This window comes from Cimex lectularius, unplaced genomic scaffold (genome assembly GCF_000648675.2).
Source record: "Cimex lectularius strain Harlan isolate CLEC.00 unplaced genomic scaffold, Clec_2.1 scaffold173, whole genome shotgun sequence".
Classification (NCBI taxonomy): domain Eukaryota; kingdom Metazoa; phylum Arthropoda; class Insecta; order Hemiptera; family Cimicidae; genus Cimex; species Cimex lectularius.
In genome coordinates this window covers 37,963-55,309 of record NW_019392800.1, presented here as the reverse complement: position 1 = coordinate 55,309, position 17,347 = coordinate 37,963, and the positions used below count along the sequence as shown (strand labels likewise).

Here is a 17,347-nt window from a genome sequence, read left to right as displayed (position 1 = left end):
TTGAGTCGCAGTGGAGGATAGAACCCACCTAATCCTTAAAAAAACACCCTTGATCATGAAATATGCTGTCCAGGATGATCCGAGATGATTCAACTACTGATTCATCACCTTGTGGACCCCCTAATCGCTTCCACCGCACCCAACAACCAAACGTACATAATCTATAATATTAAAATGCTCATAGAATAAAGTTAATTTTTTGGGGAAAATCACTATAGAATAATTGATAAAACACAATAAGCAAATATTATATATAACACCGAAAACCATGTTCCGCATCTAGGGCAACGAATATGAGAATTAAGAAATTTTTTGATCTGGAACTCATTTTGTGGTTTTCTTCAATTTTTAAAATAAGTTATACACTTTTAACGCCCCAATATAAAGAGACTGCGATCAAACTTGATAAGATCGCATCAGTAAAAATCAATCTAAAAATCGGTCGGTAGTAGACGCTAAAGTGTTTGTTGGTACACGTCACCTGAGATTCAAATCCAAAATACTTTTCAAAAGGGCATCTGGTAAATCCAAATTATCGTCACAAAATAGTTGACTTTTCGCATTTTAACAGGTGCATCGTTGAAAAATATTTGCAGGACGTTAATTAATATCCAGCTAAAACAAAAAACAGTAAATTTCAGTGAAATTCGTAGATTTGATAAAACATATTTTCTAGAAAAGAGAAAAAACTCCCATAGATTTGGTTGAAATTTCCAAATTTACCAAAATATCAGATAAAATGAAGTTTTCCTTAATGTAAATTATAATCTTAGAAAGTAATAGGATTCTCGGAATGTACTTCATTCTATTTATTTTCCTTCACCTGGTAAATCAAGTTATATTAATCCATAATAGCAAATTCTAATTAATATTACTTAATAACATTAAAATTATGATACAAAAAGTTACGAATTATAAATTGCACAATATTGTTTGTGTATAAAAATCGAAACGCCACATCTTATTTTCCATTCATGGTTTTATAGATTTGGAGTAAATTTAGAGGAGTTGATATGCAAAAGTCAGTATGGGTAACAAATTAGGTAAGCCTATAAGATTGCATTTATGGTGTTACGTAATATTTATTGAAATTTCAATTTTATGTTTTTTCCGCTTTCAAAAAACGCGAATAACCCCTATCTAACTGCATATTCATATTAATGCTAAATTTACTTAAAGATTAAAAAAAGCACATTTGTTTGTCATTATTCTAGAATTTGGACCTATAAAAACTAAATTAATATCACTTGTCAGTTTTACACTTACATTACTGCAGGGATGATGATAAGCCTTACTTGTAACGCCGCGAAAATATGGTACTGGCAGTAATTATCACGGGATATTGATAAAATAGCATGAAATTCTTGTGGATCGGAATAGCCCGAGGCCCGACAAATAAATTCAGCTATTTCAAGGAGAACAGAAGCTACAACATATCATGATTTTTCAACTAATTGACGAATGAGATCGGCTCATGTTGTCTAAAAATCTAAACGAGTTATTTTCAAAATTGTCCCCCTGTAGGCCGTACACTGGGAAACACAGTTTTGAGCGATTTTAGATCAGTTTCATGAAACCATTTTTCCATCATAATTTTTTTTCAAGATCTATGAAATCCTCTTTGACACTTAATCATAACCACTGTACTTTTCGTTCTGATATATTTTGAAGGGATAAAGTAATTATCTGATTTCTACCAGGTAACTTACGGCGAAAAGTTGCGAAAGAAAGTGCCAAATCCCAATAGAATTTAGCTGCGATGGAAGGAAATATAAATTAAGCTTGATAAACTACTTTCGGCTAATTTTGCTAAGAACTGTTTCCTTAGTCAAACAAACCAGGTCTGTTGTGTAATATATATATGTAAATACAATTTGCAATAGTTGGCCGCTAACAAAGGAAGAAAGGAAGGCGTGGGGTCACTGATTTTGGTGAATCTTTTTTTTTTTTTTTGGTGTCACTAGTTCGACAATATTGGCACGGGACCAAGCGCTGTTGGCAAAAGGCCTTAAGAGCCGAGAAAAAATAAGTCATTTATTTTATTTGTTTATTTTTTGAAATATGGGCTTCAACCTTTGTTGTGCATACATATTAGCAAATTTGTCGTGTTTTTTAATGTAAGATAAAAAACAAAACTTATTACTTAAATGATGAATGGGAATCGGTACATAGTTCACTAAAAATCTAAACGACTTATTTTCAAAATTGATCCATTTAACACTCAAATTGCCCCCCTCCCCTGTGGGGCGTACGCCCCCACACTGAGAAACGTAAAAGGTTTAATAAAGATATTTAATCAAGGGAAAAACCATCTTTAATAAAAAAAAAGTTGCATCACAAGATGGTGTTGTGTATATTGTGGTACGTTTGAAATGTGTACAAATTCAAAATAATAAAACACTGTATTTATTTTTAGTCAGCTTTTTGCAGAAGATAGTCGCAGTATCGTATGATTTATACCAATGCTAAATTATTAAATCACTTATCTCGATATCGTGACTGCCTATTTTCCCGTTGCATACCGCTTTTTAACAGGTCAATTTCTCGTTTCAATTCTATTGGGAGCTTGTCAGAAAATGAAAAATCATCTTCATTATATACTATCGTCGGCGATAATGGCACACGTTTTTTTATATCAATTTAGAACTTGCAGTCATGTTGTGATAAAACCCTAATCAGATAAAAGGATTCTGGGGCGAGACTAAGCGCACCAGTATATCTCCGAACTGAATCGTTAAACCATAAATTCAAATATTTTCAGATCGTAGATAATTTTCGTTCCGCCGGAAGCTTGATGTGACTGATCGAACAAGAAAATTACAATTAATCAGAGCAGGTCTGATATCTATCAAAAAGTTAGAGCAGGTTATTCTAAATTATTGAAACAAATGATAGATTGCATATCAGCGTCATCATGCTCTAACGAAAAGGTTTAAAATAATAATCAAAACAACGGGCATGGCAATTAAAAATATATTTATGTATATAGGTATATCAAATGGTCTTATACAAAGCCCAGGTTAATTTTGGCTAGGAATCGCGTGGTGGTAACAAATTTAACATAACTTTATCATCTACCTTGGAAATGACACTAACTTTGTTATTTTAAACGAGATTTCCATATTTTTATTGCACAGTTCGACTGTAGAGCTTATTTTATGCCACTTTTACTGAAAGGAAAATTTTGATAGAATTGACCATTTTTTTATTATGCCCGATTTTTTTTTTCTTTTGCAAGCAAAAAATATGTTCTCACAAGTTTTGACCGAGTTATGCTATTATGTTCCATAACATCACAAATAATGGCAGAACTACTAAGTTCGAATTAGGAGTGGAATGATAGTAGGGCTGCTGAGGTTTTTACTTACGACTGTATAATTAATTAACTCCCAAACAACAAATTGGATATCTGAGTCGATAATAATCCGAGTTTATTACCGTAAAAGATGTAGATGAATGAGAGGGTGGATTAACCGTTGGGTGGCCAAGAGACATTTGGATTAATCAGGCGATGATGTAAAAATAAATTTTTAATGTCATCCTTAACCTACCTAGAATCGACTCCTTTTTCCAAAGATAAAATTATGTTGGTAATTATATTTGACGGAAAACAATAATGAACAAAATTAACGCTCAACCCTTAAATTTTAATGTATTTAGGTTTATTTATACTTTGTATACCAAAAATAGGTTTGGTTGTAAAAATAAGACATTTAAAAAGAAAATGTTTAACACCTAATTCTAAAAAACAATTATTGAGCATACAACAAAATAATTAAAGTTAAAAAATAAATATATACACAAAAATGTAAAATAAAAAAAAAATTTGCCCCTTTTAATTCCGAGAATTTCCACCTTTGGCACGAATCACGTCCGTTAACCTTTGCATGCCTTGGAAACAAATTATTGAGCATAGAACAAAATTATTAAAGTTAAAAAATAAATATATACACAAAAATGTAAAATAAAAAAAAAATTTGCCCCTTTTAATGCCGAGAATTTTCACCTTTGGCACGAATCACGTCCGTTAACCTTTGCATCCCTTGGAAACGATTTCTGGTAAAATCTTGAGGAATTCTTTTTCATTAATCAAAAACAGCCGTTTCTACTGTTCTAGAGAGTGAGAACATGGGTTTCGCGTTCGAACTCGTCGCTTAAGTTGGTCCCAGATGTATTCGATTGGGTTCAAATCTGGTCTTTGAGTTGGCTACTCCAAGCACTCAATTCCAACCTCATTGTGGTAGTCATGTCACGTGCTGTATGAGGCCTAGCATTATCCTGCAAAAGCAAGAATCTCTGACCGATGTAGTGGGCACATGGGACTACATGTTCTTCGATTATCTCTTGTAAGTAAGTACCTCTATGAAGTTCTACCTCGCACAACAACCAGTTCGGTTGGCCCACCGTGAAATGCCACCTGATGATGTGTACAGAGAATTCGTCCAATGTCCAAGTCACATGTTCCCGTGAGACTGAAGCCTGACCATTTTCTGAACTGAGGTAAGAAGAGGTCCATGAGCTGGGTGCCGGTTATTTTCATTGTTCATTCTTCTTACAGTCCTGGAGGAAATCAAAATAATTCGGTTTCAATCGAATCGAAACACGCTTATCATATTTCTTTTCTCATTTCCCGTAATGATGCGGTTTCGTAGAACCTGATGACGGATGAATCTATCGTGTCTCTCGTGTGTAGAACTAAGTCGACCCTGTTCTAACCATCTAGTGTGAAGACTGTTTCTCATAAGCGTCGACGAACCTTTCCTATTTTAGAGTGATTTAAATACGCTCAGTCTCCTGGCGATTTTGCGCTGGCTACAGCTGTCCTCTAATGACCCTGACACTGTCATACTCAGTCAGATGCCTGACTGGAGCCATTAAAAAAGGTTTAAGAATAAGAATAATATCAAATGAAATCAACGAAAGAAAAAACTAACTGAAAGCTATCTTTAGGCTGAGCAATGCTACGTTTTGTTAATTAATCAGTGCAAAAGTAAATAAAGGAAATAAATAATAATACTTTTGACTGTTTATTTTGACTACGACAGCTCCTAATTACCTCTAACTATTGTAGAAAGTTAATGGATTTAATTTTAAACTAAATAAATTGAGTGATTCGATAAACTTGTCCATCAGTGTACCTAAGACGCTCCAAGCGGCACTCGGCAGGCGGGCAGAGGACTTAGTTAAGTGTGTTCTGTGTCGAAATCATATTTTATTTTGTTTAAGTTGTATTCTTTAAGTATTCTTCTCTTGTGATCAATAAAATTTCTAAGATCGTTTCTTGAGCCACTAACTACATCCAATTTTTCTACATTTATGTAATAATATTTTTTTAAATTTTACAAATTTACTCAAGTTAGTTTCTCAGACTATGTCAATTACAAATTAAATTGCGTAATTAATCAGTCACCATTGTGCCAGTCTGCCTAGAGTGGATTACCGACGAGGATACAACCAAGAGAATAATCCTAAATGAAAAATATTACTTATTTTAAAGATAAAGAGGTTATCAAGATAACAGAAGTACATTTTTTCGTTCCTTATCGCACAGCATATCCAGCATTGTACTTTGATTATTTTCAACTGCTTCAAACTGCACAGTCAAAGCATATATTTACAAAGATCTAAGACATATACTAGTTAACATTGATCGACCTCTGTAGTTTAAACTGATGTTGTATTGGATCTTCTTGAGGTCTTGACCAAGAAGATCCAATACAACATCAGTCTAAGACATATACTTTATGAACGTCTATGTTAAACTGGAAATAACAGTGAGGTCAGTTAAAAGAATGTTAATTTATAAAGTAACTAACTAAATTTTGCTTCACTGACTACCCAGAAGAAAGAATATTCACCGATTGCCAGAAAAGAAGGTATGATTTGTGGGCCGTACGACAATAAACAAATATTCTTCACTTTGGAGGAAATCGCGAGGCCATTCGCGTTTTAGGCGCCTTAAAGGATTATTGGGAAAGGTTGGGGATGAAAGGTGTTCGTCTAGGTGGTCCGGATGACCGTCCAAGGTTTTAAGAATGCGTCTATAAAGACTTTGAGGTTACTGAAGGTCTACGTAGATTGGACACAAAGTAAGAAGCTTGGGCTGAGTTAAAAGGATTTTGGACTGGAGTGACTGAATTCTTTGGAGGATGGACTCTTGGTTGAACCCCACAGTTGTAATAGTGTTAATATAGTTCCTTAGTGAGAGTTTTGATCTATTGCCAATCAGTCCTTTGAATAAAATATATCGTCTTTGCAATCCTTTGGAGTCAAAGGAGTTCCAAGTTAGTGTATTGTCGATGTAGGAGACTGTATGAAGGGTGATATGGCAAGGGTGAATGTTATTTGCTGGCATTTGGCTTGGTCGTATTTGATCCTCCATTTCTAAGAGACGGTCCCGAAGATTTCTGAAGGCTACTACTGGATCCTTAAACAATTTTTTTTAACTGAACAAATTACAGTATTGATTATGTATCAGACTGTGGTGGCCACCTGAGGTTACCACAGTACTCGTTAGGTTTCACTATGAATGAATGAAGAAAAAGTATGTTGCAGAGAGAGCACTTGTCGGAACTATTGACTCTTGTGGGTTATAATTTAAGATAAAGTAACTCGCACCTAATTTTGAAAAACCAGCGGGCTAGCGGAATGGACGGAATTTTAGAAATTTGCGCTATGTTCAAGAAAGGTTGATTGATATTAAGGTCCTTATACAGCAAGAACCTAGAGGAATTTTGAGCATGAAGGAGACATTTCACTGTGTGAGAGGTGCGGATATTGTTAATCAGTTTTGAGTGTAAAAGTGGCCACTCTTTAAAATTGTCCGGGAAAAATTGTCATTCAGCTGAAATTGTTGAGCCAAGTTATTCCAGGAAGAGAACCATGATATTTTGGATCTTATGATTTCCAGTGCTGTATTCTTAGGAAGGCGGTAGTTAGGAAGGTTTAGGACCCTGCAGACATAGGAAGTATGTAGATTTAATGTAAATTGAAACAAAAGTTCAGCTGAGGTCTCGAGGTAGATCATGTAGTTAGGGGTGAAAGAAGGTAGGTAATACATTTTACGGATAAAATATCGTTGTAGGGATTCAATTGTTTCATAGCGCTGGAAACCCCAAGCCTGGGAAGCGTAGGACACAATCGAGCGGCAAACAGCCAAAAACAGCTTGTATTTGCTGCACACAAGATTATTGGAAATGAATTTAGCCCAAATTGAATTCATTTGATTGACTCACTGACTATGCCTGAGGCAAGCCTGCCTCCCCTACGAAAAACCATAATTTTGGATTTTTTTAGGTTGACCGAAAAGATTCCATTTATTACAGTAAGTCTCTAAGGCATTAATATTTTTTGCATGGTAACCGGTGAGTCTGTCAGAATTACAATATCGTCCGCGTACAAAAGAATCTTTATTTCAATATTTCCGTAACGCATACCGTATTCAAGACAATCAGGGAGATCGTCGAGGCAAAGGGAGAATAATAAAGGGCTCAAGTTACTTCCCTGTCTAACCCCTGAGCGCACCTCAAAATATCTCGAAATACCCCACTCCCCAACGACTGCAGAGCAAGATTGTGTAAATAAGGATTTTAGTATTGAAAGAATTTATATTGAGAAACCAAGGTTGCTGGGTTTAAGTATAAGAGCGTTCCTATCCACACAGTGAAAGGCAGCTTTAAGGTCCACGAAAAAGCCATATATTTTCTTATTTTTGTTTAAGTGTAGATTAATAATGTTGATTAACGTGAAGATATTATCTATTGGTGAGTAACCTTTCCTGAACCCGCCCTGGAACTCACTTAGGAGGCTATTGCTTTTGACAAATTTCTCGAGGCTTTGAAGAAGAAGGTTTGAAAAAATTTTAGCAGATGCATTGATACAAGAAATACCTCGGAAGTTGTTAACATCATTAACGTCACCCTGTTTGTGCAAAGGAAAAATAATTGACTTCCCGAAGGAAGACGGGACCTCACCAGTGTTAAATACAAAATTATAAAAAGATAATAATTTTTCAAGAAAACAGTCGTTTGCAAATGTATAAAACTCGTAGCTAATGCCATCAAGACCCGGTGCTTTATTATTTTTTAAACTAGACAACATTTTTCAATTTATTTAATGTAAAAGATTCATCTAACATGCAGTCAAACAGGAGGTTCAGAAACGTGTAAAGGCGATCAAGGGAGGGTTAAGTAAATTTTTAAAGTGGGTTACCCAGGAATTCATCGAGATATTGCTGCTTTTGGAAGGAGACCTATGTTTAAAGTGGTTCCTCAACTTCCAGTATTCTGTGGCATCCTTAACCTTCTCGAAACTGTTTACCATTTTTGTGAAATAGACTTTTTTTTCAAGGCAGAGGGCTTTTAATTTCCGATTTCAAGGCTAGAAAATCCTTTTTAACCATATCGGAATTAGTTATGCGGAACAATTTAAGTAGAGAGAACGTTTTATTTCGCAGCGAATAACAATCAAAATCAAACCAAGCGTTCTTTCGAATTTTATGTCAACCACCTTTGGGCAAGTGGGGCCAAGAAGCTTTTATTACTTTCTCGAAAAATAAACTGTATTCATCCACGTTGCAGGCTGTTGGAGAAGAATCGACGGTAGAAAATAGAAGGGGCCGGGATAAATTCTTTCTATAAGTGTCAATGTGTTTATCTGACCAAGGCAACCTTTTAAGCGAAGTAGGGCTCTCATAATTGGGGGTATTGTCACCAAACATGGAAAACACTATAGGCTGATGATCTGAATATGTCTCCCCTAAAACCCAAAAATACTCTTTCAAGGGGCATAAATGAACTGGTACACGTACCAGGTCTCAGACCGAAGCTCCATTTCTAGATATATATGAAAAGTGCCCTTCTGCATCACCAATAGAACGACCGTTAAGAATCAACAAGCCGCAGTCTGCACATAATTCTAGGAATTTTTTGCCACGTGAGTTGACAGTTAGATCTCTGGAGCGGCGATACAAGCTAAAATTCCCAATACATTCGAGTTCGATCTCTTCTAAATTTTGTTCTTCCGCTATTCTCACATTAAAATCGCCTATAATTGTTAGATTTAGATCCCTATGTTCAGACAAAAAATTGTTAAGGCCACTAAAGTCCTGCTCCCAATTATTACAATATAAGTATATAGGCAACAGATGGAAAATGATTTTGGGAGTAAAAATTTTGATTAATTCGAAAGTTAGGTTTCACTACCAGTTCTGGAATGATCTCACCCTCCACTCTGGAGCCAATCAGAGTAGATCCCTTTCGTATATAAGGAGAGGCACTGCCCCACTGACTTCAGACTCAGACGAAATCTCACGGCACGACTTGAGTCTTACTAATGAAGCACCGGCCAACTGCTGCACTCGGCTACCTGCTGCACCAGAGTCCCTTCAACCGCTGCAAAATCAACCACACACGGCCCCCGGACCTCAGTCAACGGTTCTCTCGGTCACGGACCACTACCAACGAGCCACCAAAAACTCCCAGTCACTGCACAGAATATTTCAGAGGTTTTGGGAGACGTCATATCGCCATCCATCGTTGTTCGAGAGACTGGCTCAACTTGAGGATATCCTAATTTAAAAAAAAACAATGTTTCTACCTCATATTCTAAAGCTCAAGTAAAAGTAAAATTCAATAAAATCACAATGGAAGTTCGAAACAGAAATTGTATTGATTGCTATCATATTTTGGATCATAGGAAAAATTCCAGTCCATGACAATTATAAAAGAAGTTTAAAATGGAACATACTACGGGTTGACATCATATGTATCGGCTTACAAGGGGAGACTAGAGTCGGGTGGGAACGCCGATTTCAGCGAAAAACATTTAGTGACACTAGGTCGAAAAGTATTAGCGATGCGTAAGAACGTTCCTGCCAATGTGCGGCATTGTAGGCAAGAAAAAATTAAATAATCTAGATTTTTAAATTATTAAATTCACTAATTTCGTGGTCCGCTTGACCAATTAATACATTACAATTAATTGAGGTTTTTAGTTGAGATGAAAAAAAGTTAATGGCACGAGCGGGATTCGAACCCACGATCTTCGGCTAGATACGCCGCTGCTCTACCACCTGAGCTATCGTGACCTCGATCCACTCGGACATCAACTCCCCATCTCAACCCCACCTTATAAAAAATGGAAAAAAGGAGGGAAAACTCATAAACTCATCCAATCCGATTACACGACATTTGAAAAATGGCAAAAAGGAGGGAAAATTCAAAAGGTGGGGTTGAGATGGGAAGTTAGTGTCCGACTGGATCGAGTGGTAGAGCAGTGGCGTATCTAGCCGAAGATCGTGGGTTCGAATCCCGCTCGTGCCATTGACTTTTTTATCTCAACTAAAAACCTTAATTAACTGTAATATATTAATTGGTCAAGCGGACCACGAAATTAGTGAATTTTAAAAATATACATTTTAGATGGATTCGTGAGGGAATTGTTTTTCTCGCCGATATCCGTTGTTCTATTAAAAATTTCATAGCCCGTTTAATTTTTTCAAATTTCAACGTTATTACACCCGTTAGAAAGCCGAATATCTTATCTTACAGCCTACATCAACAACGTTTAAATTTAATGCTCTTATAAATGAAAAAAAAATAAACATGAATTCAGCAAAAACTTCTTAAATCTTTTATTTTTGATCTAGGGTTCTAATTTTTTCACAGAGGCCAAATTTCTGCCATTAAGTGTAGGTTAAAGGGTCTAAACGCGTTAAGGGTTTTTGAAGTCCTGGACAACGAATGTCAATTTTTTTTGCGAAAAACATACTTGATTCCTAGTATCAGTAGTATATACTTTGTTTTAATTTGATAACACGTTTGGTTTCGAATTCCTTTTTCAATATCTATGTACATAGCAATAATGCTATGGTTAACTATCAAAAACAATTCTGAAGTATTGACCAAGAGACTTAGGACAGTAAGTGAAACTATTTTTTTTTAAATCCTACGTACAAAATACGAATTTTATGCACAATTTTACATGTTTATGTATATTTTATGTATATTTTCCAAGCAAAAATATATATAAATATATATACCTTTTTAAGCTGAGTGCAATTTTTTTCTCGCCGATGTCCGGATTCCTCTTGGACAACTTGTCTGGATTTTATCCACATTCAACTCATTTTCAATCATTTTTAAGTTTAAATTTCCTTCTTTGAGCCTTTATCAACAAGGATTTATTTTTATGTCATTATAAGTGAGAAAAATAAGGATGAAAAAAATAACAACCCATGCGTTTCATTTTATATGTGTGGTTATAATTACTTTACTGAGACTACAATAGGTTATTATTTGCCAATCATTTTGCTTGTACACAACAATTAGCAAATAATAAGCAAGATCGTTTAACGGTTAGGCAGCTGGATTGTTAATCTATTAGCGAATGACAATAACCTTAAGATTGTGTGAATATAAGTGAGAAAAATAAAATTGAAATGAATATCACCTCCAACGGTTCATTTTATATATCCGGCTCTAATTTATTTACGATGACGGGGTTTGTGCTATTACGTTGGCTTTGAGGGTTCTAAACTTCTGTAACATTTATTCTAGATTTGTTGAGTTATTTCAAAGTTATCGCCATTTTTATGATTTTCGAAAAAACAAATTGGAGGCAGTTGGAAGGTCAATAATTTGATAGATAAAATTATTTTTTGATTTTCCCCCACAAATAGTTTTCAGAGGTTTATCTTTTTTTTACTTGGAAATGATTTAATCTTTTAAATCTGTCAGTAGAACCATTATTTACGAAAAGATAATCTACAACTAACCCCACCTTCATCATTTCTTTGAGGTTTATAAGGGTGTGGAAAACAAATATAAACTTTGTTTCTTACTAATATAATATATTATTCTATTTTGCCACGTCGGTCACAAAATTCACATTGTTATGTTGTATTCAATAGAAAGGTCGACTTTGCTCGGTCGCAGAGTGATTCTTTTCCTGCCTTTGCAAAGCAGATATCACAGTAGGAAAGTAAGTAGGCAACATATTTTGGAACTTAGAAAAAAGTATAATATATAGAAATTACAAAAGAACTTCAAAATTAAAATTTTACTGTTTGTCATCATATTTTAGGACTTAAAGAAAAGAAAAATAAAATTTGTAAAACTACGATGGAGGTTCGGATCAAAATAGTATTTAACTTTACTAATTTCGTGGTCCGCTTGACCAATTAATATATTATAATTAATTAAGGTTTTTAGTTGAGATAAAAAAGTCAATGGCACGAGCGGGATTCGAACCGACGATCTTCTGCTTGATACGCCGCTGCTCTACCACCTCGATCCAGTCGGACACTTTGAATCACTCACCTTTTGAATTTTCCCTCCTTTTTGCCATTTTTCAAACGTCGTGTAATCGGATTGGATTCTCGACGACAAATGGCCACGGAGAGCTTTAGTGAAGTATACTTCATGGAAAAATGGCAAAAAGGAGGGAAAATTCAAAAGGTGCGGTTGAGATGGGAAGTAGGTGTCCGACTGGATCGAGGTCACGATAGCTCAAGTGGTAGAGCATCGGCGTATCAGCCGAAGATCGTGGGTTCGAATCCCGCTCGTGACACTAATATTCCATCTCAACCAAAAAACTTAGATGAAAAGAATAATTAATTGTATTCGAGCCCCTCGGACACCGTACCCATCTCAGCCTACCTCCGTTCCAATTTTCCCTCTTCTCGGTGTCCGATGGGGATCGAAGTCACGATAGCTCAAGTGGTTGGAGCAGCGGCGTATTGAGCCGAAGGTCATGGGTTCCAATCCCGCTCCAGACACTAATTTTCCATCTCAACCAAAACCTTAGATAAAAACAATAATTAATTGGAATAATTAATACGGTCAATTATGACCACTAAGCAAATATGGTATTTATTTTATATAAACAGATATCGAAGTAGGAAAGTAAGTCCGAATCATATTTTGGAACTTAGAAAAAAGTATAATTATTCAGAAATCGTATCGATTTCTGAATAATTACCGATTAACGGTCACTAATCACCACGCATTTCTACACGAAAAAGTGTAATATATGGAAATTATAAAAGAAGTTCAAAATTAAAATTTTACTGTTTGTCATCATATATTAGGACTTATTATTCGGCAAAACTACGATGTACGTTCGAATCGAAAATTATATTTATCATCATATTTGGAGTGGTCGATACCTGGCCGGTATCCAAAAAAACAAAACAAAAACACCATATTCTGATAACTTAGAAAATAAATCATGAAAAATAAAAAAGTAAGTTCAAAACATAAATTATTTAGTATTTAATAAGAATTTATTAACTTGATATTTTAGATCTTCCGAAAAATTGCCCAGGAAATTCAAAACAAAAGGCTTTATTACTGCATGTTATTTTATTTATAGCTTAAGAAAGACAAAAATTTGGGATAGTTATGGTAGTATATATATATATATATATATATATAATTTAAAGAGGACGTATACAATTTGTAGAACAATAGGAGCAATTAATAGGAATTCAAATGGTGAGAACTACATGCTCAAATAGAAAATATTGGATGATTTATTGTTTTATATATTAAAAATGTATTACGCTAAATACTTTTTTTTTCTAAATGGAAAAATATTTTCACATAATAAAAGTTGTTTCATATTTTCTCTGTGTAATATACGACCACAAATAAATGAATTGGAAAATCAATGGTATCATAGAATGATACGATAAATTTGATTTTAAAGCTACATGCCCTTTCTTACTTGATTCTTTTGTTAAACATTTCTTCAATTAAGGCCCGCCAATCAATTGATCAAATATCAACAAAAAGGCGGATAATCGGTCTCGATAACAGAAAGCCTATTATTCCGAAACAAAAGTTGATGTGCAGTGAAAATAATGAGTCACGTCAAATTCCAAAGAAGTGATGTATGATATTTTCAGGTTCACAACAAAACAGACTGTATAAATGAATAGACTGTAAACAAAACTGTGTGTGGGAAAATGTCTTGTATGAGCTGTCCCACACAGGATCGTTGGGTCAAAATTCTCTCTTGAGATAGGGTCATGAAGAAAATTCTATCCGAGCTCGACAATTTATTCAGGATAGGATTTAAGAGAAAAAACAAATTCGATGAAAGAAACATGACGATTTTCACCAGGAGACGGGATAATGTGAGAGAAGAAAAAAACGAAAACAATCTGGGTATGGATGAACTCACGATCGGCTGTGGTGCCGCGGGTCGGAAGAGAATGTCGTCGATTAGAAATGAAGTCCTCCTCGGCCAACAGTCCTGAATGGGATGTTTCTCTTGGTGATGTGCAGCCATGACTGAGAATGTGAGAAATTTCCTTCCGACGGCCCCCCGACCATTGGACTGAGTGACTGGATTGGCCCATCGATCTCTCCAACCCTTCGCCCCATTGGCTCCCCACCATCAATCTCGGAAACACCCTGATATGATAATCACCCCCTCTCTATCACTCAACCCCCTGTCCAACCCCTTACAAACCCCTGTTAGCCCTTAAATTAAACTTTATCCCCAGTATTCCCCGTTTTAAATCGCCGACCATTAGTACCTTATTAAGGGTTAATTCCTTGCCGGGAAATCCTTCCCTACTGGAAATAGTTGGATGAAAACCGCAGATTTTTGCAACTGCTCCCATTTTCTCTGGTCGAAATAGTCTTCCGACTTACTGATTAAATCCTCCATGATACTAAACTGCTCAAAAATGAATAGGGATATTGTCAATATTATAGTATTTACTTTCCCCAACATTTTTATTTTATTTTTATTATAAATGCATTAAAATTTACTAGAAATTATTATTTATTTAGAAATCGTGAGATGCGGTCTGGTGTGATGTAGGTTTCAGAAAAACATTTTCTTTACCGTGCCAACGTTTCTATCTTTATTGAGATCATCTTCAGGGCTCAAAGTATTTATCTTCTGTGTAATTTGCCATTCTTGCGTGTCGTGTCGAGAGTGCCCTCGGGCTTTCTAAATAAATATCGATTAACGGTCACTAATCACCACACAGAAATTTATATGTTTTTACTGAAGGAAAATTGTAGTTAAGGGATTTTGAAAAATAACAAAATAAAGGTTTTAATGCCATAATTTTGTTTATTGGACATAATAATTTGTTTAAACAATTATTACACCGTGTATAATGTCCTCTGTTAGCTAAAACCTCTGTGCACTTGTTACGCATACGTATGGTGTTGTCACTAACGTCATATGGAATTTTATTCCATACATGTTGTAACGCTGCACTGAGTTGTTCAGGTCAACTGGCTTCGGATGGTGATCGAAAAGCCATCTCGCAACGCATCCCACATGTGCTCAATGGAATGGAGATCTGGAGACAATGAGGGAAGGGGCAGATGGGAAATTCCCAGGTTTTCTAAACACTGATTAACAACCCTACCTCTATGTGGACTGGCACTGTCGTCCACAAAGAGATACCTGGTTTGAGGGATACATCTTTCGATAATTCCTTGGACATAACGAACTGCGGTGAGGTTGCCTTGAACAATATGGAGTCCGTTTCATCCTCCAGTGTAAATCCCAGGCTAGATCCAAACTGCACTGAAGGGAGCACGAACTGGGGCATTGTATCCCCTGTGAGGTTGTAAACCCTTCAGCGCCTGAAACGCGACTCATCAGTAGCAGCATTCTAGGCGCTCGCTGCACCATATTCTCCTGAGTTATTGGTGGGGGCTGTTGCTGCAGGTCGTCTCAAAGAGACATACGATGTGAGGGCAACTTACCACAAACGATTACGAATAGTATGTGTTGATAAAGGCTTTGCCAAAACATCTTGTTATCTGGCGGACATTTTGGAAGGGGTTCCGTCTTGCAGTAATGACAATGTTTCTGTCCTTATGGTTTATGTTGATGTCTTTCCATGGTTAAAGATATACAACTAGATTAAAACGGAGAAAAGACAAGAAAAGTTGTTTGTTTACAAATGAGTAAATTTCATGTTTACCATTCTTAAGTAATTTCGTTATTAAAACTGAGGATTAACATTTGTTTGTTTTTGGTACGTATTTTCTATTTTGTTTTATCCAACTAACAAGAATAAATTCAATTAAAATTAATATAATAAGAATAAATTAAAAATATCCTATTCATTTTTGAGCAGTTTACATATTTATTTGTAGCCTACACAGATTTGTTATCACTGTACGTTTTTCGTATCTCAAGGTGACAGCACTAGCACTAATGCCAGCGTTGCCCCCGGAGGACACATGCTACGACTAGCAAGCCAATGCTGGCACTCAGGGTGAGGGGATTAAAGGCAAGGATGTCCCAAGGCGACGTGGAGGATTCTCGGGATGGTAATGTGTAGAGAGGTTGGTGTAAAACTTTTCTAACCGGGAACGCATCAGTTTGTTTACAAAAGGAATGTTGAAGTCGTTGTAGATAGTGAGGCTGTAGACGTAATAAGGAACTTTGACTATTTGTCTGGACTTTTGATTGGAAGGATTGGATGCGCAGGATGTTGGATGGCTTGGTAGAACCCCACAGTTCCATTCCGTATTTCCAAAGTGGTCGCAGTAACTTCTTGTATGAGGTTATTTTAATGTCGACGGTCAAGTCGGATTTCAATCCTAGAAGTCTTCGTAGTTGTCCAAGTCTTATGTTAAGTTGTTGTCTTTTAAATGGACGGGGATGGAGATTCCTCGTCAGTCTGCTGTCTAGGTATAGTCTTAGATATTTGATTTGAGTGGAAATCGGTATATCTTTGTTTTTGAAGTAAGATGGAGGAGAATACTGCTTTTTAAATGTGAACGTACACCCAGTACATTTTTCTTCATTCAGTCTTGTCCTCTACATTTTGAACTAGTCTTCGATACTCTCAAGGTGTCCTTGCATGTTGGAGGTAGCATGGGTAGGATTAGAGTTACAGGATTGAATTGCGGTATCGTCCGCATAGATTATGTTGATGCTATTGGGGTGTGCAGGTAGGCCAGCGGGTACAGGTGAGATAAAGGATGGGACCAAAAATGCTCCCTTATGGGACGCCGGCTTGGATCGATCCGATTTCCGAGAACTCGTTGCCACACCTTACTCTAAGCAGCGGTCTGTTAGGTAGAATTTCAGGATAACATAATAAGAAGGGGTAGGAAGCGTTTAAGTTTAGTAAAATTAGATATTAGTTTTTTGCATACGCAAACAAAAAGTTGACTTAAACTAAAAGTTTTGGAATCATCATAAAATTGAACAATATCAAATCTAGGATGTATAGTGTTATATTTATAACAAAGTGATAAATAATAATAATTTATTCACCACATTTTCACCTGCATTACACCATAAAATAATTGTGTGAAAACGAAACTTCTGGTATAGGGCAAAATAAACCATTTCA

General features: G+C 35.8%; 1 protein-coding gene across 1 annotated transcript in view; it reads right to left on the bottom strand.

Annotated features, from left to right (window-relative positions):
- The window catches only part of LOC106666680 (brain-specific homeobox protein homolog), a 77,239-nt gene extending 62,874 nt beyond the window's left edge, over positions 1 to 14,365 (bottom strand). The window contains exon 1 of the mRNA XM_014394037.2: positions 14,188 to 14,365. Coding sequence (XP_014249523.1) covers positions 14,188 to 14,295 — 108 coding nt within the window. The 5' untranslated portion in view covers positions 14,296 to 14,365. The remainder of the gene's footprint in view (positions 1 to 14,187) is intronic.
- Positions 14,366 to 17,347: the final 2,982 nt, after the last annotated feature.